Source organism: Diospyros lotus, chromosome 11, assembly GCF_014633365.1.
Source record: "Diospyros lotus cultivar Yz01 chromosome 11, ASM1463336v1, whole genome shotgun sequence".
Taxonomy (NCBI): Eukaryota; Viridiplantae; Streptophyta; class Magnoliopsida; order Ericales; family Ebenaceae; genus Diospyros; species Diospyros lotus.
The window spans coordinates 18,998,377-19,018,456 of NC_068348.1; the positions used below are offsets into that span (position 1 = coordinate 18,998,377).

Genomic DNA, 20,080 nt, shown 5'->3' on the forward strand with positions numbered 1-20,080 from the left:
CATCCAGTCTGTCGGACGGGTCGGGTCATATAAGTATATTTTTATATAAAAAAAGTTAAAAACTATTTTCCTTTCTTTTTATTTCTATTTGCCTTCTTCCAGTGATGCTTCTGGTTTCCAACGTGTCCATTAAAGTGTGCCTGTTCAGTTGCCCCAAGCATCGGGCATTCACACCGACGTTCAATGCTGGTTTGATTGTAAAAGTCGTTTTGGTGCCCTCGACCCAGCTATAAAAGGCAGGTCGCGTCTTGATTTTGATCACCACTTCTTACAATCTTCATCTTTCTTGAAGTCAGTCATTGAGAGCAAATATCCTTCTATCGTTTTGCCAGATCCAGTCAAGCGAGGTTGTCGTTCACCGGAGCTAGACCGTTGTATCCTGCGTTGACAGTCGCCGATGCTTGTAGTGACCGGAGCAGGGCGTTATTATCTTCAGGACAACGCTTCTAGCTTGCCTCGGTCCTTGGTTGCCTCCAGCCTCTCGTCGTGTGCGTATTCCAATTCTGTACCCAACAAGTTTGTTTTCTCTGGTTGCTGTTGTCCTTGCCAGAAACTGGGTTCGCCTTTCCTTACTGTTATGCTAGCTGACAGTTAAATTCATGATATTTGTCGCTGCTGATTTTTCTTATATTGTTGTGGTCATTTGCTAAGTTCACTGCAATCACTTGAAATTATTTGTTGCTGTTGCACACTCACATTTTGGTCATACTGTTGTTGGGTGTTTTGAGGCTTTGGCTAAATTGTGTAATTTTGCTACCAAGTTCATATGTTCCAACATTGTGAAGCATCAACACAAACAATGCCATTTTGGAACCAGGGTAATGGAAGGCCAAATGGAAACCACACACTAGTTGCTCCAAAATGCTATTGTTTTGGAGCCCATGTGCTTGGACGGCCAAAACAACAACCTTCCTTATTCCATTTATTGGCACGTTTGATTTGCCCGTTGTATTTTGTCTTGTTGCTTGCTACTGTGGATGCCGTTAATATGATCATCAAGGCTTATCTCTGTCATTGCTTTACCTTATACCCTACCTATTTAAATCCCATTATTCCTTGGGATCCGTGACATAGCCAGGTTATTTTTTGCCTAGAGTTTCTTCTCAATTTCTCTCTGTACATGTTCTATTTCTTCTTCATTTTCTCTGGTTCCTTAGGTATGCTTTTTGATCTATATGTGATCTTTGAGCATTTTTGTTAGAGGACCAGTGAGTGTACAATGAAGGTGTAAGCTTTGTTCATGGAGGGTGTCGCCATCTTCGACTAGTGTAGTGAGCTTTTCTCGCTAGAGCTCAACGTGAATGCAACCCTATTTTTTAGGGTGAACTATGGTAAAAATCTTGTTGTGTTCCTTTTATGTTTTGCCTACTGTTTTTCGTGTATGTGTATGTGTGTGCTTCCAGCCTTCGAATAGTTTTTAGATTCATTTGGGTCTAAGTGTTAGAGGTGGCCGAGCCCATTGCTCGTCCCAACAGTGGTATCAGAGCCAGGTTTTGGTGTTCATGTCTTAGGGTTAAGTCTAATTTGAATCTGGGTTGTTCAAATCTAGGGTTTCCTTGTGTTGTCCCTGTCGATTTGGTTCTCTAGGGTTTACTGTGAGTCTCAGTCAGTTGGGCGTTTTACTGTGTGAGCAACAATTAGTGTTTAGAAAGTTAGGTGTAACATTCCGCATTGGGTGATAAGAAGGACTAGAACTCACCCAGGTCCCTTATAGGGGACTTATAGATGCTCTCATAGAGTTTACCATCCTTTCGAAGTCTCAAAGATATCGCGGTCGGAATGCTCTCATTTGATGGATTCTCGACATTATTAACCTCGCGCCTGAACCTCTCTATGTAGTCCTTCAAGGATTCGTTAGATCCCTGGAAGACCGTGGCGAGGTGACATGTAGGAGCGAGCTACCTTCAGAGTGATCTGTGCTGGTTGATAAACTTCCTCTGACACTCGTCCCTACTACAGATACTGAGTGAGCAGAGACTTCTTAACTAGGTTCGAGGTATGTCTCCTAGGGTAGCGAGGAAGGCTCGACACTTAGCCAATGAACTAGAAGTTTGCAGGTCCATCTAGACATTGAAAGCATCCAAGTGGTCATATGGGTCGCCATCCCCATTGTACTGAGAGGTGTTGGGAACCTTGAATATGCGAGGGAGAGGCTCCAGCTCGATTTCCCTGGAGAACGGGGTCCTCTCCTCACGGGGTTCCCTTCGATCATGAGCCCCATGTCTTGCCTTCAACTGTTGGACCCTTTGCAATAGCTCCTCCACAGTGGGGTCCTGATCCACAGATTGCTCAGTAATAGACCGCCTCCCTCATCATCTATCTCGATCGGGTGAATAGTGATCTCGCGGAGTACTCCGCCTCTTTTCTTTTGGATCAGGCAAGCCGTGATTTGTGGCACGGCTCGGGCTAACCCTGGTCGAACTTTCTCCATGACGCAAATTTTTACGTGGTTGATTCCCTTTAGGGAGCTCTTCACAGTGATCTCCATACCGATTCCTTCTTATCCTATGATCTGTAATGTGCACCTCTAGCTCGCCTTCACGGTGTCGTCGCCTTTGTGACCTTGGAGATCGTGAGTTTGAGGAATGTACTGATCCAGCTCGTTAGGACACTCTGGCTATTTTTCGTCTGAAACAGGTTTCTCACCCCAAGGCTGAGGGACACCCCTGGATGGCAAGGCCTCCACCTATTTTTGGGTTGCATGAACCTGCGTTTGGGCTAAAGCCCTAATTGCATCAGCAAGTTGCATGACTGTACTCTCCAACGCCTCCTAGTGTTACTACCAAGCCTGAATCACCTCTACCCCTGGGACAGGAGTCACAGGTTGGAAGGGAACCCATGAAGGAATGCCGGGGGGACCCCCAACCAACGTAAGGACAGAAACAGTTGTAGCGACAACCACTATCCCGCCGACTGATGGAACTTCCGGCGACTGATTGGCATGATCTTCAGTTTGGTTAGCCACAACTTCAAAACTTCTCGTGTTCCTTCCCCTCACCATCGATTATCGATCAGAGCGGGCCCTCTTTCTAGTGCCAAAATGTTAATGGTGAAAATTGGTCGACTGTGATTCGTCTTGCCCGCACTGAGAAAATAAGTATGAAAGAGAGGAAGAGAAAACACACAAGAGAATTTTTACGTGGTTAGGCCAGAATGATACCCACTCCACGACTGTTCTCTGGTTATTACCGCAGAGTCATAGTATACTATTGTTTGCCCTTCGTACAATGGCTCTTGACCCCTATTTATAGAGTGGGGTGTTTACAATTTGAATGAATTCTAAGTATAGAAGGATAATATCTTGAGGATAGTATTTCCTTATCGACTCCACACAATCAGGCACGAATCCCATGTTTTTAAGGATTTGGTTTGTTTTTGATAAGGTGGGTGAATATCGCCTCCGATTATTTCGTGGTCTTTTGTTACGTAAGCTGAAAGGTCGGCCAGCGAGCTATAAGTCTCGCTGGGAACTCGATCTGCGATCTGCCTTAGGCCTGCTGGGCTTCGAGAGTTTAGTCCAGCCTTCTGGTTCGAGTTGAGCCCATTTAATTTTATTCGAAAAATACCCATAATAGAAGGCAACACTAAATCACCACCCTTACAAAAAATGAGCCTTATTCTTCCCATTCAAATTAGAATCACATCCATTACCCTCAGCTAAATTTATCAAATCCATTCAAAGGATTCATATCATTCAAATTAGAATCAATCTCCTCATCCTTTTCAAATTTATCCAAATAAAAACCAACCAACTTAGAAAAATTAAAATCAAACTTAGAAGGGGATCAACCAAATTAGGAAAATTACCAACTTGCCTTGTGTTACCAATTAAATTTCCATCACTAGACCTTTCATGTTGCCCATTATTAACTCCATTGTCACCCTTAGCTTCGATAAACCTTGTTAGCTAACCTTAGTCTGCTAAATGTTAACATTGCCAATTATCTTGGAAGACCCCAAAAAAATGACAAAACCATGCCCAAGACCCTATCATCGCAAGCCATGGATGCTAACTCTATAGTAGCCTATTGGACATTAACACCAAAATCACCCAACTCCTTCACACAATGAAACAGTGGTGTTGATGGAATCAACATGCCTGAACCATTAGATGGCATAGCAAGCAACACTGATATAACCAATACCGCCTCTTACCTAACTTGTTATGATGGAGCACAACTACCACCACCACCATTGGAACCTTGACTTGAGATCACCTTAATTGGTGTCAAGCCCTCACTATTGCTCAACTTGTTGGAAGACATCAGAATAACTAATATGTTCACTTACAAACCCTTTATAGAGTCAATCTCCATAACCTAAGATCTTGTAATATCAAGCTTTATACTCTTGACCTCTTAACTCTAGGACCACCTTGGATTTTCCCCGCCTATTACAACCATCAATCATGGTTGAACCAGACACTCCACCAATGATTAGAGATGACACCCCAACAACTCTAAGAAATCAAGATTGCCTCTCAACTTTCGGCATCACATGCAATTTGTACACCTTGATCAACCTACACTCTTATCACTAAAACCAAGTGAAAATTGAGAAAAAGACTAAGTCACCACCATTCTTTACAAGATCACCCATGGAATCCTAAAAAACCTTGTGAGATCTTGTCCAATGTATTGCAATAATCGACATGGCACTAAGAATATGTTTCCCTACACCAAGAAAGAAAGAAGAACATGAGGAAGAAGGCTTGGATCGCATGAAACTAGGGGCAAGAACCTTATCACATTGAAATTAAATGGCTGCCCAAATATAACACCTGTATTCTATACAACCAAAAATTTGGTTAGTCGTTTAGGCTCAAAATTGCAAGACCACCTAACAAAATCAACATAGGATCAATGATATTGGAAATCTAAAAAGATAACAACACAAAATTTAGAATCCAAGGGAATGGGTTAGTCCGAATACCCTTCATTGTTATTTGACCTTACCTTTCTAGGTAGGCACCCGATGAACTTAAAAGGAAGATTGTCTAAGTATAGGTCTAAGCTAAATCTCTAATCCTTTCCTTCGTTTCAATTTCATTATCTTTCTTCATCTTCTCTATTTATCGTCAACATTGACTTAGATATTGGAGGCCTTTTTTGGAGACTTGATTTGTGACAATGGCCATGCTGTCACTCTTTATCACTCACAAAAATTATTATCTTAATGTTTTTGAGAGATTAGCATCTCAACTACTATTTGTCCAATAATAGACAACATAAGAAGGGTAATATTACCATCTCAATAAGAAGGGTTGCTTTTTTTTTTTTTTCCTGAACAACATATATATAAAGAAAAGCAACCCAGCAACATAACATAAGAAAGGTGAGGTGATGTTATATAAACAGACGTTAGAGACTATGATCATATCTATTTATTGAGACAAAAACTAATTATATAAAAACCTTATCCAGTGTATACAAAGTGGTTGTATAACATCATTTTCAAAAGACCTGCATAGTCACTGCAACAAGGTGAAAAAGTTGGCAGGAAGTTGAGAAGGGCACATGCAATCTGTGTGGAGTGGGAGTTGCTTTGAAGTTGTAAGAGGGGATGGATTTTATGGGAGAAGAAGACAAGTGGGGGATTTGGCTCGACGGCACAGCACCAAATTATCAAGGACAAATTAATGGTGTCTTTTGCTGAGGACTTCCACATCTTACCACGAAAATGGCCTCTTTTAATTCAATGTATATATGCTTGTGTCTCTGTGTGTGTGTGTATAAAATGTTGTGGTCTTAGAATTATGTTTATGCTTCCCATTATAATATATAATAATAATTCACTTTTGTAAGTTGTGTTGAAAAACTTGACAGAAACTTGTTATGATCCTTGAATAGAACTCATATATGTTATTAATAAGATTTTTTTATATTGGCGAGTTAGACAAAGTGGGAAATGGCTCAAGTGGGGAAATAAATTAACTAACTAGGGAAAACTAAACTGGAGTTTGCAGGGACTCTTATATAATTAAGAAATACAAGTATGCATGACTTTGATGCTTTTTCTTGTTTGTAACGAGAGACAACACTGCTAATATATTTGGGGGTGTTCTCTAGTAAACTTATGGGGTACGTGTGAGAGTTTATAAGTCACTCGTCTCAAATAAACAAATAAAAATTTATGTAATTCACCCCTTAAAAAATTTAAACTCTAATAACAGGAAAAACCACTATATCTGTTCTCTTGATGTCCTAATTGATCGGATTCCAAGATTTCATATATATGCTCAGATTTTTTGGGGATAAATGTAGAAGGAACGGCGGGTGCAGTCTTGTTTCCTTTTATGGACATAATGTGTTTCACAAATAGAAAATACTATTGGTACATCATCGTGTGTATTTTGGACTACATAATGATGTACCAAATTTTAAAATGCCCTCATCCAAGGCGCTGAGGCGGACGAGGGGTATGTATGTCATTTATGTACCTTATGTAGTTCAAGATATATATAAATGATATACAAATAGCATGACCCTTCACAAATATGTATAAAGATACGTATGATAATTTTTTATATTTCAATACATGAAGACATCTCAATATTTAACAATTACAAAATTTGTTGGGCTTGACATTGGGCAAGGCCCAAAATCATTTTAATTTTTGGATTCAAAGGTTCCTATTGTGTAATTTGAACTTCCCATTTCCCATCTTATTTGCAAGTTAAAAAAAAAAAAAAAAACTTATAACTATTACTTGTGCAAAATTTGATGTGGTCCAAAAATATATCTTAACTAGTGAACTATACAAAAAGATAATAGACAAGTCATTTTAGATATTTAGGATGAATATAACACCCTATTATATCCACATTATAGGTGGATTATAAAGTCCCTAGGAATTTCAAACTTGAAATGAGTTTAATTTGTTCAAATTATATCTATTGAGGACCCAAATATGGATAATAAAGGTATAATGGTAAAAATGAGCCAATAGCAAAATGGTCATTTCATACCCTAAAATCGATATGGGATTTAGGGGCGACAACACCTAAAAATGGCTTATGAAAGTTTAAAGAATGATTCAGGATAATAAAATATTGGGTTAAGATGTAATAAAATTGAACTCGTGTTAAGATGTAATAAAACCTTTATAGAAAGATAAACTATCTACATATGGAGGCCTACGATCAACAAATTAAGAAAAAATATTGGGTTTGAAAATTGGGTAAAATTTCACGTGATGCCTTTGAGGTTAAACAAAAAAGCATCGACCATTCTTGCATTTTTTAAATTAATACTAACCTTCCTTAGTATTAATAGATTAGGCAAATTAAGTATTCTATCCTTATATTTAAATTATCACATCTTTTTCTCTCCTCTCTCCTCCTCTTTTTTTCTCTTTGTTTTTTCATCTGAGCATTACCAATTATCGACCACTCTTTCTCCTTCTTATTCTCTAGTGAAACCCTTTGGTATATCCCTTAATATCGAAAACTTGTTTGCTCCTATAATAGCCTTCAAATAAACACTCAAACCACTATTTACACTTATACCATTAATTTATTTTTTGCCCATTTTCCAACTCGAAGAGATATGCCAATAAAAGAAAATGATGCTATTGATAATTCTTCACAAAGGTGGAGGATCTTATATGGTGGGAGCTTGGAGAGTAGATTGTGAAAGGTTTTAGTGATAATTCTATTGTTATTTGGCCACACTTGTTCAGGTCTGATTGGTTGTCATCTCTTATGGGATAAATATTAAAAATAATATCCTGATTAATATTAAAAATAATATCCCTTCTCATTTCCCCTCTTTTCTCTTAAAAAACTAAAGTTGTGTTCTCTTTGTTGTTTTTAAGTCATTTTTAGTTTTTAATTTTTTAAATTAATGAGAACACATTATCTTTACTGTTTTTAAAAATATATTTTTAAAAATAAAAAAAATTATAAAGAAAACTCAAAACAACAAAAAGTTATTTTGAGTTTTTTCATCCAAAACAAACTCTAAACTCAAAACACATTTATTTATTCATATTTTATTATTATAATGAGAAAAAATATTACAAAATTCATTAACTTTAAAATGTATATATTTTTTAATAATATATTAATATTAAATATTTCTAATTTACTGAATAATAAAATTTATTGAATAAAATATTAATAAAAAATTATTTTCAAAATTTTAAAGAGAACGCGTTTTCTAATTTTTTGTTTTAAGAAATAATTTTTCAAAATGATAAAGACAACGCGTTTTTAATTTTTTAAAAATATACTACCAAAACAGAAAACTGAAAATGAATTCAAATATTAAAATTAAAAATTAAAAAATAAAAAATAAAGAGAACACAGGACTGCAAATTAAGCTAGTCAATAATCAAAAATTCCTGCCACATGGAAGTCGACTACAGTTATGGTGTGTTTGATTGTATTTAGTTGGAAAAGAAAAATATTTTTCATCTTCTATGAAAAATAAAAACCGTCACTCCCTTGAAATCAATTTTTCATAAAAATTAGATCAAAATATGTTTTAAATGGTTGTACCATGGAATTGAATTCCATGAAAAATGTTATATGTCAAACAATAAGAATGGAATTAAATTTCTTGAATTTGACATTTTCCATGAAAATTTCATACTATCCAACACACCCTTACATCATATATACTTCTATTTGCCCTGCATGCGTCACTAATGTTACCAACTACATCACCGGCAGAAACGTGACCCTTAATGCTGGCGGTTGGCCGTCTCATTCAATCTCCCGTCCAGGGCAAATTAAGCCAGTCAATAATAAAAAAATTCCTGCCACATGGAAGTCAACTGTAGTTGTATTTGCGCTGCATGCGTCACTAATGCTACCAAATGTCCATCACTGGCAGAAACGTTACCCTTATAGTGGCGGTTGCCCATTATTCAACTTAGTTTGAAGATTCAGAGTGATATTTAACGTGTGACCACTTCTATATTATTAGTATATTGTAAGATATTTCTAATAAGTGTGTATAATGGAGTATCACATCCAATGTCACTATTGGGTGGCCAAATAACAATTTTCAAACCCAAATTATGTTCCTCTTTCGTTTAATTTGATCTCCTAGTGATGAATAATGGTACGTGGCCATCGACACAACTAGTAAAAGGTATTAATTAATTGTTGTTTTCTCAAGGATGCAAGACCAAAAAGGTCAAGAGATATCTTTGTTATTTTTAATAAATTATTAAGGGCGTTTGTGTTGTTTTGCTCAACCTTAAAAGTATTATAAAGTGTAATTTACTCCACTTCTAATAATAATTTTTTAAAATGTCAAAATTTGCCCTTCACCTAACAAAATCTTTTTCCTCCAATTAGAAAGGTATTATTAATTGTTGTATGATTTTTTTTAATAATCTTTCAATCCATCGGCTTCCATAACTTTATTCATGAGGAAGAAAAAGAAAAATCGTCCAATATGTTTGTTGGACATTAAAATGGGGGTGAGCTCAATGTCTAGGGTTTTGTTGAGTCAAGATGAATATGACTTAAAGAATACAATGGGTTTATGACCTCACCACACTAACGCGAGTGACTACAAGAAATTGAGTATATCCTCTATTAAGCTTCAAGAGTAATTAATGTCATTGGCGGCTATATATTTTCACACCCAATTGGTAACAATTTCGTATTGAATGACCACATAAAATAAAATATATATATATATATATATCTTAAGACTAATAAGAATTAAACTCTGTATTCCAAGTTTACAAATATTTACAATAAATATTATTAATCCAGAGCTGCTTAAAGGGAGGCCACTAAGGCCTATGCCTAGGGCTCCCAAAAATAGGAGGCTCCCAAAAAAATTTTGGCCTAACTTCAATCTTCATGAATGAATAGGTCACTGACCACCTAGACAGATGAGGTCGACATCAATTGACTAACGAAGACTAAAAGAGAAGACAGGAAAAGCAATGGCATGAAAGGCGGAGGACACTATCATCGATCAATTCATGCAAATGCAGAACAACAATCGGTGAGAGAGAAGGGGGTTGTCTTGCCTCTCGAGTGCATCATTTCTCTCTACCAATTGCCATCTCCTTCCTTGCTAGCTGCTATTGGCCTACGTATGTGAAGTGAGTGAGGTCGCTAAGCCGAGAAGGAGAAGAAGAGACGTCGACCGAATCGATAGATAGAGACTGAAGGAGATGAAGTGCGAGAGAAAAATAATTGACGAGATGCAGTCGTCGACGAGTGCGCGCACGCTTAAGAGAGAGAGACTGTACCGCTACCGCTGCCCCTGCCAATGCTAACCACAGACTGCCGAACTATCGCTGCCAGCACCTTTCCTTTCCCGCCGCAACAATAAATGTGGATGAAACCCTAAACTAATTACCGGCTAAGGCCCCAAAACCCCTTGATCAGGCCCTATATTAATCTACCACCGGCAGTGTCTTCCAATCTGTTTCGCTGTTTGATTGCCATTTCATTATCATCACCCTGACAATTGCCAAACAAAACCTAGCTGCTGGCTCAATTAGTCAACCCAAAACGTGACGAAACTTCCAGTAAGTATAGTCAGAAAATAATAATAGCCAGAAAATTCAAAGCTTGCCATATATATATCATCAGGGAAGAGATGTTCCATTCAACATAAAAATATTAGCATTTATATATATATATATATGTGTATATATTTAATTTTAATATATTTTGTGTTCATTAAGTTAAGATTATAATAATTGTACGTTTGCAAAAATTAAATGACTTTATTATGCTAAACCATGTATACAAACTCTATTTCTAAATAATATTTACGAATATAATTAAATACTCTGCCACATATCTAATGAACTTAAATTATATATATATATATATATATAAACCTCAACCTGATGGGGCCTTTGGGGTTTGGGAAGTAATAAATGGAAATAGAAAAATGCTAGAGAGCCCGACCAGTTTATTAAAAGAGGGCAAAAAAATCATTTTGCCCCCATACCCTGCTTTCTCCCTCCCCTTTCCATGGATTCCCCTCGCTGCTATGTGCGTCTCCTCTGCTTGTCATGGCCGTCGCTCGCCTCTCTATCATGTTTCGCTACAGTTACTCGGCCTCGTCGCCATCGCCGTCTCGCCTCGACTCATCGACAATCGCTACGACGGTCATGGCAGGTAGGGGAGACATGCAAAGCGAGGAGGATAGTGGCTCACTTTATAAATTTACAAAATAGATGAAAACAAAATCGTCTTTTTATTTTTTTTCTATGAGCCATTTGATAGACTCATCGAGTCTTGCAGCACGACTCAAGAAAACATGATGAGCCTTTGGGGTTTGGAAAAGAAAAAGGCGGTTGATGTTAATTGATCCCCCCCTACCCCTACGTACGTAACGTTTTTACTTTTAAGCTTAAGAGCTTTTTAAGTGCCGTCACATCGAAGATTCATTCGTCATCCCACCACCACCACCACCGCCAGAGTCAGTCTCCTCTCTTATATTCAAAGTCTTCAATACTGTGACTTTTGACTTTTACTATTATTATTATTATTATTATTACTTTTTCGTTTTGGATTTGTCAACGCTATTTATTGCACATTTGACGAAATCCGAATGCCGTTCCTTCCCGTAGTACTGTCGGATAGATGGGGAAATGATATATTGCAGCCGACGGTAATTCACATCTCTCCATCCTATTCTATATATAACCCTATTGTTAATTAAGCCATATTTATTTATATGTATTTATTTTATTTTATTTTTTGATGTCACCGTTTTAGTATCATATATATTAACATGTAGGTCTTGAGATTACCATTCTTACACAATTCTTCATCACTCGTGTCCTTAATTTCTATAGATAAAATAAATTATAAATAAAAATTTTATTTCACTTCGCAGGATAAGGAATTGAATTCGCGACGAATAATTTCGTTCATTGCAACACTTCTATATATTATTATATATCATGGTAGTGATGAGCTTTAGAGAAAATGATTAAAAAAAAATATCATACTTCAATCATTTTTTTGCAAATTACTTATGTTAAGGAGATCTAGAAATTTATACAAAGGGAGGCTAAAATTTTTATTTTGAGATGTAGAATTATACATCACAAATTTTTAGTGGACTAAATTTTTTTTTTTACTGATTTATTATTAAAAATTATTTTTTTAATATTAAAAGTTAATTTTTAATTATGGAGTTGTGGCCTTCAGCCTAGGGTACGTAGTTCACAAGTGGATACGCACCTATTTATGTTTAACTTACAATTTTATTAACCACTGGCTAGGAATTTAATTTTTTTTTAATTATTATTAACCTTAATCCTCTATTAAGAAATTAAATTACAAATAGTTTCGTTTGTGAAAAAAAATTCTGATTAGTTGAAAAGTTGTCGTTGAGTGTGCAAGAAGGTAATTATTAATGATATTGTTGCATTTTCTAAGTCTCCGGTCCCAACTCAGCCTAATCAAATTCAATGTTACTTATTATTCATCAACCTCTTGCGCACGCATCATTCCAAATTAAACTTAGTTATTACAAAGGTAAAGTTTAGACGGGTGGGTTGAGAGGGAATGGACGAGACAAATAGACACAAACGCTACTTTTCTTATTTAGATTAATAATTCAAGTTCTAGAATGGTGCTAGAGATCTAGCAGCTAGAAGAGAATACACGATACCATCTTATCATCATTTCTAGCATTTTATTTTTCTTATATCCCAATTTCGGGCGTTAGAAAGGGGAGTGAACAATATTTATTAATAATTTTATTATTTTTACTACGTTACCTTATTTATTGTGAGAGTAGAAAGGTGTAATTGTGATTTTATTCTCTTGTTTTGTCCATTTTCATGTTTTATCTAAACAAAATAAGATTATATTGCTTCTACGAATATAGTGCAGTGATAAAGTATTTAAAATTTTATATGAAGTTCTGATTGTATATAAATTGTGTCCGTATCCGAATTTATCTAGGAGGTACATCAGAGGGGAAGGTCACCCCGTCCCTGAAATTAGTCGGTGAAGCTCGGCCACCCCAAGTTAAAAAAAAAAACGAAAAGATTATATTGCATGCATCTACATTGATTCTTCTCAAATAATTGAAGAATAACAAAATTTATGTTATTTTTATTTTCCTTTGTATTAAGTGGTAAATACAAGACCTATAGTCGATCAGACAATTTTTTTTTATTTCAATATCGTAGTGTATCATATTTTAATTGAATAATTAATTTTCTTATATTATATTTTAAGTGATTGTTAATTTTTAAAATATTTTTCTTTAAGGACATGTATAATGGTACTTGATAACATTTTTTTTTGTAAGTATATTCTACATATATTTTTTTTCTTATTCCGATAATAATTTAAATATTTTATTAATAAATGATCAATAAGAAAATCTTTTTTAAGTAATTTATCTCAACTCAATTTTTTTTTCATTTTTTTTATCATCTAACTATCAAATTTTTATTTTAAAAATATAACAATTAATCTAATATATATTGTTTTTCACTTAAAAAAATTATTTATTGTAACCTATTAAAAATTAAACTTTTCACTTAAAAATACATACATAATTTAGTGAGGATTAAATAGTTACTTATTGTCGTTTTCTTTTTTATTAGTTACTCAATTTTTTTCTTCTTTTACAAATTGACACATAATTATATATATTTAAGGGGGAATTTTGAGGAAAAAAATCAAATATTATAGCTTACATGAACTTTTTGCAAACTTGAGAGGGGCAACTTGAAAAGATTTTTTAAATATTGGGGCATAAGTACAATTTCTGTAAACCTGAGGGGGCAGTTTTTATGTAGCTCTCTGCGTATGCCTGGATCTCGTTCCATTATCTATGATTGGATGATTAATTAATTAAAATTGAAAATTCATCACAATAAATCTGCAGAAACCAGTCCCTTTTTTTTCACAAACTGTTTTTATACAAAATAGTAACCTTCTCATCATCTGCCAAGCTCACAGGTGAAAGAGAGTAATTTCACTGCACTCCGCGCTCATGTTTTGTTTTGATGATCATAAGCTGTGAAAAATACCAATATTGGCTGTGCTTTGGAGATAACATAACGGCGATATTGGCGTCACGTTACAGAAACCGTTCGGATTCTGATCCCACACGGCAGGCCCACTTGATGGCGTTAAAGGACCAGTAGTGGTCTGACGACTCGTCACCAATGAATCAGATTCCGGTGACTTCACTTTCTTCCTCAGCCTTCGCTTTGGTTGTTGTTCAACCTCCGGTCGCCTATTTTCGCCGCCAGGCGCGGTGGCTGCTGCTTCGAGCCGCCATTTTCCAGCTTCGAGAGGGAAATTGAGAATGGCTTTGCTGCTGCGCATCTTGAAAGCGGCTCGATCGTAGGCCTTGGCGGCCTCAATGGCGGTGTCGAATGTCCCCAGCCAGATTCTGGATCCCCGGCGCTTCGGATCTCGGATCTCAGCCGCGAATTTCCCCCACGGCCTCCGGCGGACGCCTCTGTAGTGCCTTGGATCCTCCGGTTTTTCCACGGAAACCGCAAGTTCAGTCGACCAGCGGAACTCCAGCCAGTCCAGTTTCCTCACTGGCGGAGGTAGCTGGACGAAAATCGACCTAGAACTCGGTTCGCTACTGGAAATAACCGACTCCGGGGTGGTAAGGAGATCAGTTATCATCGGCTTCGATTCAATTTCAACTAAATCAATTATATTTTGGTCGAAACCGATGGAATTAGGTACGAAATCGAGGGATTCGATATTGTTAAGTCGGTTTGAGTTAAGGTAATCAGAAAACGTAGTCCTCGGAGAGTCACAGCTAGCCGTCTGAGAAGCAACGGAATCGGATAGAGAGCTCGAGCAAGGAGCCTCAGAACAAGACTTCTGATCAGCGGAAGGAGAGATCTCACCGAGGAGATGTTGCCTGATAAGTTGCAGAATCGAGACCTCGTCCGGTGCCGCCATGAGTGATTCCTTCGCGAAGCGATCTCTCTCTCTCTCTCTCTCTCTGACTTGAAAATCAAGAGGGGAAGAAGAAAGAAAGAGAGAGAATAAGCGGGAGAGGAAAGGCCAAGTTCACGGGGGAATGGGAGCGAAGGGAAGAGTGGGAAACGTATTTATAGAGAGAGGAGAGAATCAATTTGATCAGCCGTGGACGAATAGGGAAAAAGTCTTCCCTTCAACAAATTAAGAAGGTAATAAAAAAATATTAAGAACGAAATAGTAAGATTAGGGGTCAATTACACAAATAATTATTCAATTTTGCTCTAGATTACTATTTAGTTACTAAATTTTAAAATATTACATGTTAGCTACTCATCTTTCAAAAATATTTCTCATCCATCACTCGTTAACTCATTGTTAATTACGGCTAATGGTCATGCACATATGTCAAACAAAATACAAATGTGGCGGTGATGCGAGTTAATTGTGCAAGGGTCAATTACATAAATAATCAATCAACTTTGCTCTCGATTACTATTTAGTCATTGAATTTTAAAATATTACAGATTAGACACTCATCTTTTAAAAACGTTTCTCATCCATCACTCGTTAATTTACCGTTAATTGTGGCTAATAGTTATACACACGTGTCAAACGAAAAACACACGTGGCGCTGATGTGTATTTAGTTACTGAACTTTAAAATATTACCGATTAGATACTCATCTTTCAAAAACATTTCTCATCCATCACTCATTAACTCACCGTTAATTGCGACTAACAGTTATGCACACGTGTCAAACAAAAAACACATGTGACGCTGTGGGTTGATTGTGCATTAACTGCCAATCACAAGTCAACACATGTCACTAACCCATGATGAAACCCACAATTTCTCCTTATTTCTCCCCCATTTCTCTATCTCTCTCCTTTAGTTTGTCACCTTGGCACCCGTAGTTCACAGCTGTTAGCCTTTAACGCAGACGTCGCCACAAACTTTTGCCACCATTAAAGCCACCGCAATCAGCAATTCTAAGAGTTGGACTGTAGCGACCACTGTTCGCCTCCGACGCAACTGCTGTCGCCATCTCTTCTAACGTTCGCCACCACCATTGCTCGATTCTGGTTTCATGGGCACATGGGTTAGTGACACATGTTGACTTGTGATTGATAGTTAATGCACAAGAAACCCATATCAGCGTCATGTGTGTTTTTCACACGTGCATAACCGTTAACCACAATTAATAATAAGTTAATGAGTGATGGGTGAAAAATATTTTTGAAAGACGAGTGACTAACGGATAACATTTTAAAGTTCAATGACTAAATAGTAATTGAAAGCAAAATTGAGTAATTATTTATATAATTAACCCTTAGACAATCAATCCACATCAGTTTCATGTGTGTTTTCTATTTAACACATCTGCATAACCATTACCCGCAATTAAAGATGAGTTAAAAAAATGATGGATGAGAAATGTATGTGAAAAATAAGTGACTAACAAGTAATATTTTAAAATTTAGTAACTAAATAGTAATCGAGAGTAAAATTGATTGACTATTTATGTAATTGACCCTTAGAATTAGTAATTTGAACTATTTTACAAAACTAAATATCATTATTGAAAGGGCTGGTTTGGCTAATTCCATGGAGCTGGAGACACTCCATCCACATGCATCTGGGATGCAACGTGGCCACATGTGGTTGGTCCATGGTTTTCGCTGATATATCAATATATATATATATTTATTTATTTATTTTATAAACAATTTTATTCTAAAAGATAACTTAGGATCAAGACATGACAAATAATATCTATTCGGAAGCATTGCCCACGCACAGAGCTACGAATGAAGCACCAATTTGCGGGCAGATTAAGTCCCCGTCTTGAATACTTCATAAAATTTTAAACGTGGCTCAATAATACATCATAATAAGAATATCTCACTAATGACATTGGTGATGTTAAGATCTATCATCTTAATTACTTGGATACATCTTTTAATTTATTTCTTTAGTGTAGTTTTAAAAGAGGGGCGGGGTGGTTGATGATGTTAATAATGGAACATAATAAAAAAAAAAATACTTCATTTAAAAAATATATATAAAAATAAGGGTAAATGGTTAAAATAAAAATATTATATAATGCTTAGAGAGGACCATCAAGACAGTTGATGACTCGAGCGAGTCAAGATAATTTATGCCCTTAACACTGGGGACAATTCAAATCACTCACTCTCTTGGCAATTATTATTATATTTAAACACTAAATAACGATACATCACTGGGAAATATCAAGTGACGTGACACCCGAATAGGCTTTCTAACATTTTTGCCCCTGCGCCTCTCTTTGCCTGCCAGTTCCACCAAATTTGTTGGGACATTGTATTTACATGTGTTGCGCAAAAAAGGGTTCAAAGGCGTCGTTTTAGTATTTTTAAATTATTTAAAAATAAAAAAATGACTCAAAATATTTTTTAGATCATTTTTTTAATTTACGAAATATTTTAGAGTCATTCTACAAATTACATAAAATGGCCAAAAACACGTTTCTGACAACGAAATTCATAAATCCCAATATTCCCTCTTTTTTCAATCTTCTTTCTCTTTTTTCAATGCTTTATTTTCGAATCCCAATTCTCACTCTCTCTGTTGTTTGAACTTGTGACAGTAGCAATTAGTGGCGGATTTACATGTGAAGTCTAGAGTAGTCCACAATTAAAATTATTTTTTTATATTAAAAAGTTAATTTTTAATATAAAAAATTATTTTTTATATAAAAAATAATTTTTAATAATTAATTAGTCCAAAAAAAATTTTCAGCCTATCGCAAAATCTGTGATGTACAGTTTCACATCTCAAAAAGAAATTTTGGCCTCCCTTTGCATAAATTTCTAAATTCGCCCTTGATAGCAACAGAAGAAGGGGTGTGCAACGACGATGAGAGGCAACATAGAAGGAGGATGCAATGGCGATTAGCGGTGAGAGGCGAGAGTCAGGGCAGCAGCAAGAGAGTCGATGGCGAGAGACGGTTGTTGGAGAAGAAGAAAAACAGGTAGCCAATGGAAAGGGAGGCAGAGTAGAGAGAAATAGGATTTATTAGGGAGAAAGACCTACTTAAGTGATAAATGATATAATATTTTATATGTATATATATATATATTTATAGATTGTTGCAAAAGAAAAGGAATATAATGATATGTATGTATATATGTTAAATAATATCATTTACTTATTTTATTTTTAATTATTAAATTTAATTTACTTACTGTCATAACTCTGACACCAGGGTTTGCTCTTAGTTTACTTTCAAATTAATTACAACAATAATATCATTAACTAGTGTCTTTCATTCTTTATAGAAAAAGATATTGACTATGAATAATTATGGAACTTATGTCTATTGTTTATATTTATTTGTTTTATGTTTGAATTATTTTTTATATTAAAAATTATATTTATAAAAAAATTCCTATATTTTTTTAATTTACCCTTTACCTCACGTTTTCATTTCTATTTTTTTTTTTTAAATATCGTTTCACTATTTCTATTTCGCATCGAAAATATTTCCCTATCTGCTTGCGTTTACTTAGCTATCCCCATCCTTCCACACTTTCTAGAATCACTAATTTCACTTGCTACATATAAACCTTAAAAATGGGATTATTTTTGTTTATGATTTATAATTTTTTTTTGTAAGTTTAGAGTTTTTGTTTTTGAAAGTAAATTTTAATGAACAAATTAGTACTCAATAATGAGAGCAAAAGGGGGAACAGAGTAACGAAAAGAGTAATAGTAAATGCTTATATATATATCAGCACAGCACAGTGATAGTGAGTATAATTTCTACCAAGATCTTACTTGAGATATGACCTCAAGGTATGGCCAACGCATGGTGCCAAGCTACTGAGGCTGGCATGCTAGTGTGGCCTTGCCCTTTGATGATTAAGGTGTAATTAAGGTCACGTGATAGGTCTAGATACTTTCTAAATAGCCTTTGTAAAAGATTGTTAAGATTAGCTGACATGTCAATTTCCTATATGTCCACATGTCCCTTCTAGATTGATCCACTTGTTGCTTTGGGTTTGGCTCTCAATGTTATGAAAAATTAATGGAAGAACATTTGAGATTTTATTTATTAAAAATAGAATAATTGATTTCAAGCTTGTAGTCGAGCGATAAGTTATTCACTCAAATAAGAATATAGATAAAATTAAGCATAGTCTGAATATTTCTTGAATAAATTTAAATGTTGTATGTGTTCTAAGTAATATTTTCTAGTGTTGTTCATGCTTAGGTTTAATGTATTTGAGTAATATTATTCTAAATATTCTATCTTCCAATAATTGCTCAAAATATGCATTAGTAGCATTTGTGTGTAAATGACTTAGAGTTTATAGTATAGAAATCATATATGATTTATTAAGCTTATATATGTTCTTATTTTGATAAGTCATGAAGCTTTAAAGCCTATAGAATTTGTTTATCTTATGTGTGCTTTGTCTTGATAAATAAATGAGATTTCATAATAATCAAGCTAGAGTATCTTTGTGATGTATGATGTGCTATGCTGTTAAATAATATATTTTTTGCTCAACATTTTTGCAATATTTTGTGTGCTTCATTCTCGTCAAGTAATGGTCAAATACTTGATTTATGAATATTTCATGAGCATGATTCACAAAGTGAATGTGATTATTTATGTTGTGTCTTTATACATGTTGTGATTTAATGAGCCTACCAGAGTGATTCGTATTTGAATCTATATAAAGGAATTCATTTAGTTGAGTAACATATATTATTCTCAACTTGTTATAAAAAATCATGTGCCTTAAAAAATATCTCCTCTAAGGATTTTAATATAACCAAATGAGTGATTGGAAAGTTGGAGATAATCAACTTTCACAAACGTCACTTGTGTTTTAAGCATCCTATGTATTTGAGTTTAATCTTTATGTTAAGCTATTAGTTATATGTTGTGTTGTTCTTAATGAGAAAATTGAGTTTTATATTTATGTTGAATGTTTATGATGTCTTAGAAATTGTTTTGATGATATTCAAAACAATATATATTTGAATGTCACTCGAGAGAATGCTTGTGTTAATCGAGTGTTTATTGAAAGGTTTCGACTATATCAAAATTAATCAAGTGATTTATGTGATAATCAGGTGTTATGCCTTTGTAATCGATTAAGAGTTGTACATAATTAAGTA

The 20,080-nt window shown here is 35.2% G+C and overlaps 1 protein-coding gene across 1 annotated transcript; it reads right to left on the reverse strand.

Moving 5' to 3' along the window:
* Positions 1-13,724: 13,724 nt before the first annotated feature.
* LOC127813388 (ethylene-responsive transcription factor ERF105-like) lies at positions 13,725-14,996 on the reverse strand. The gene has a single exon (XM_052354336.1). It carries the CDS (start codon positions 14,885-14,887, stop codon positions 13,970-13,972), a length of 918 nt encoding a protein of 305 aa, XP_052210296.1. The 5' UTR covers positions 14,888-14,996; the 3' UTR covers positions 13,725-13,969.
* Between the last annotated feature and the right edge of the window lie 5,084 nt (positions 14,997-20,080).

Excerpts from the sequence above, each read along its gene's own strand:
- LOC127813388 (XM_052354336.1), bottom strand. The coding sequence starts at position 14,887 with ATGGCGGCACCGGACGAGGTCTCGATTCTGCAACTTATCAGGCAACAT.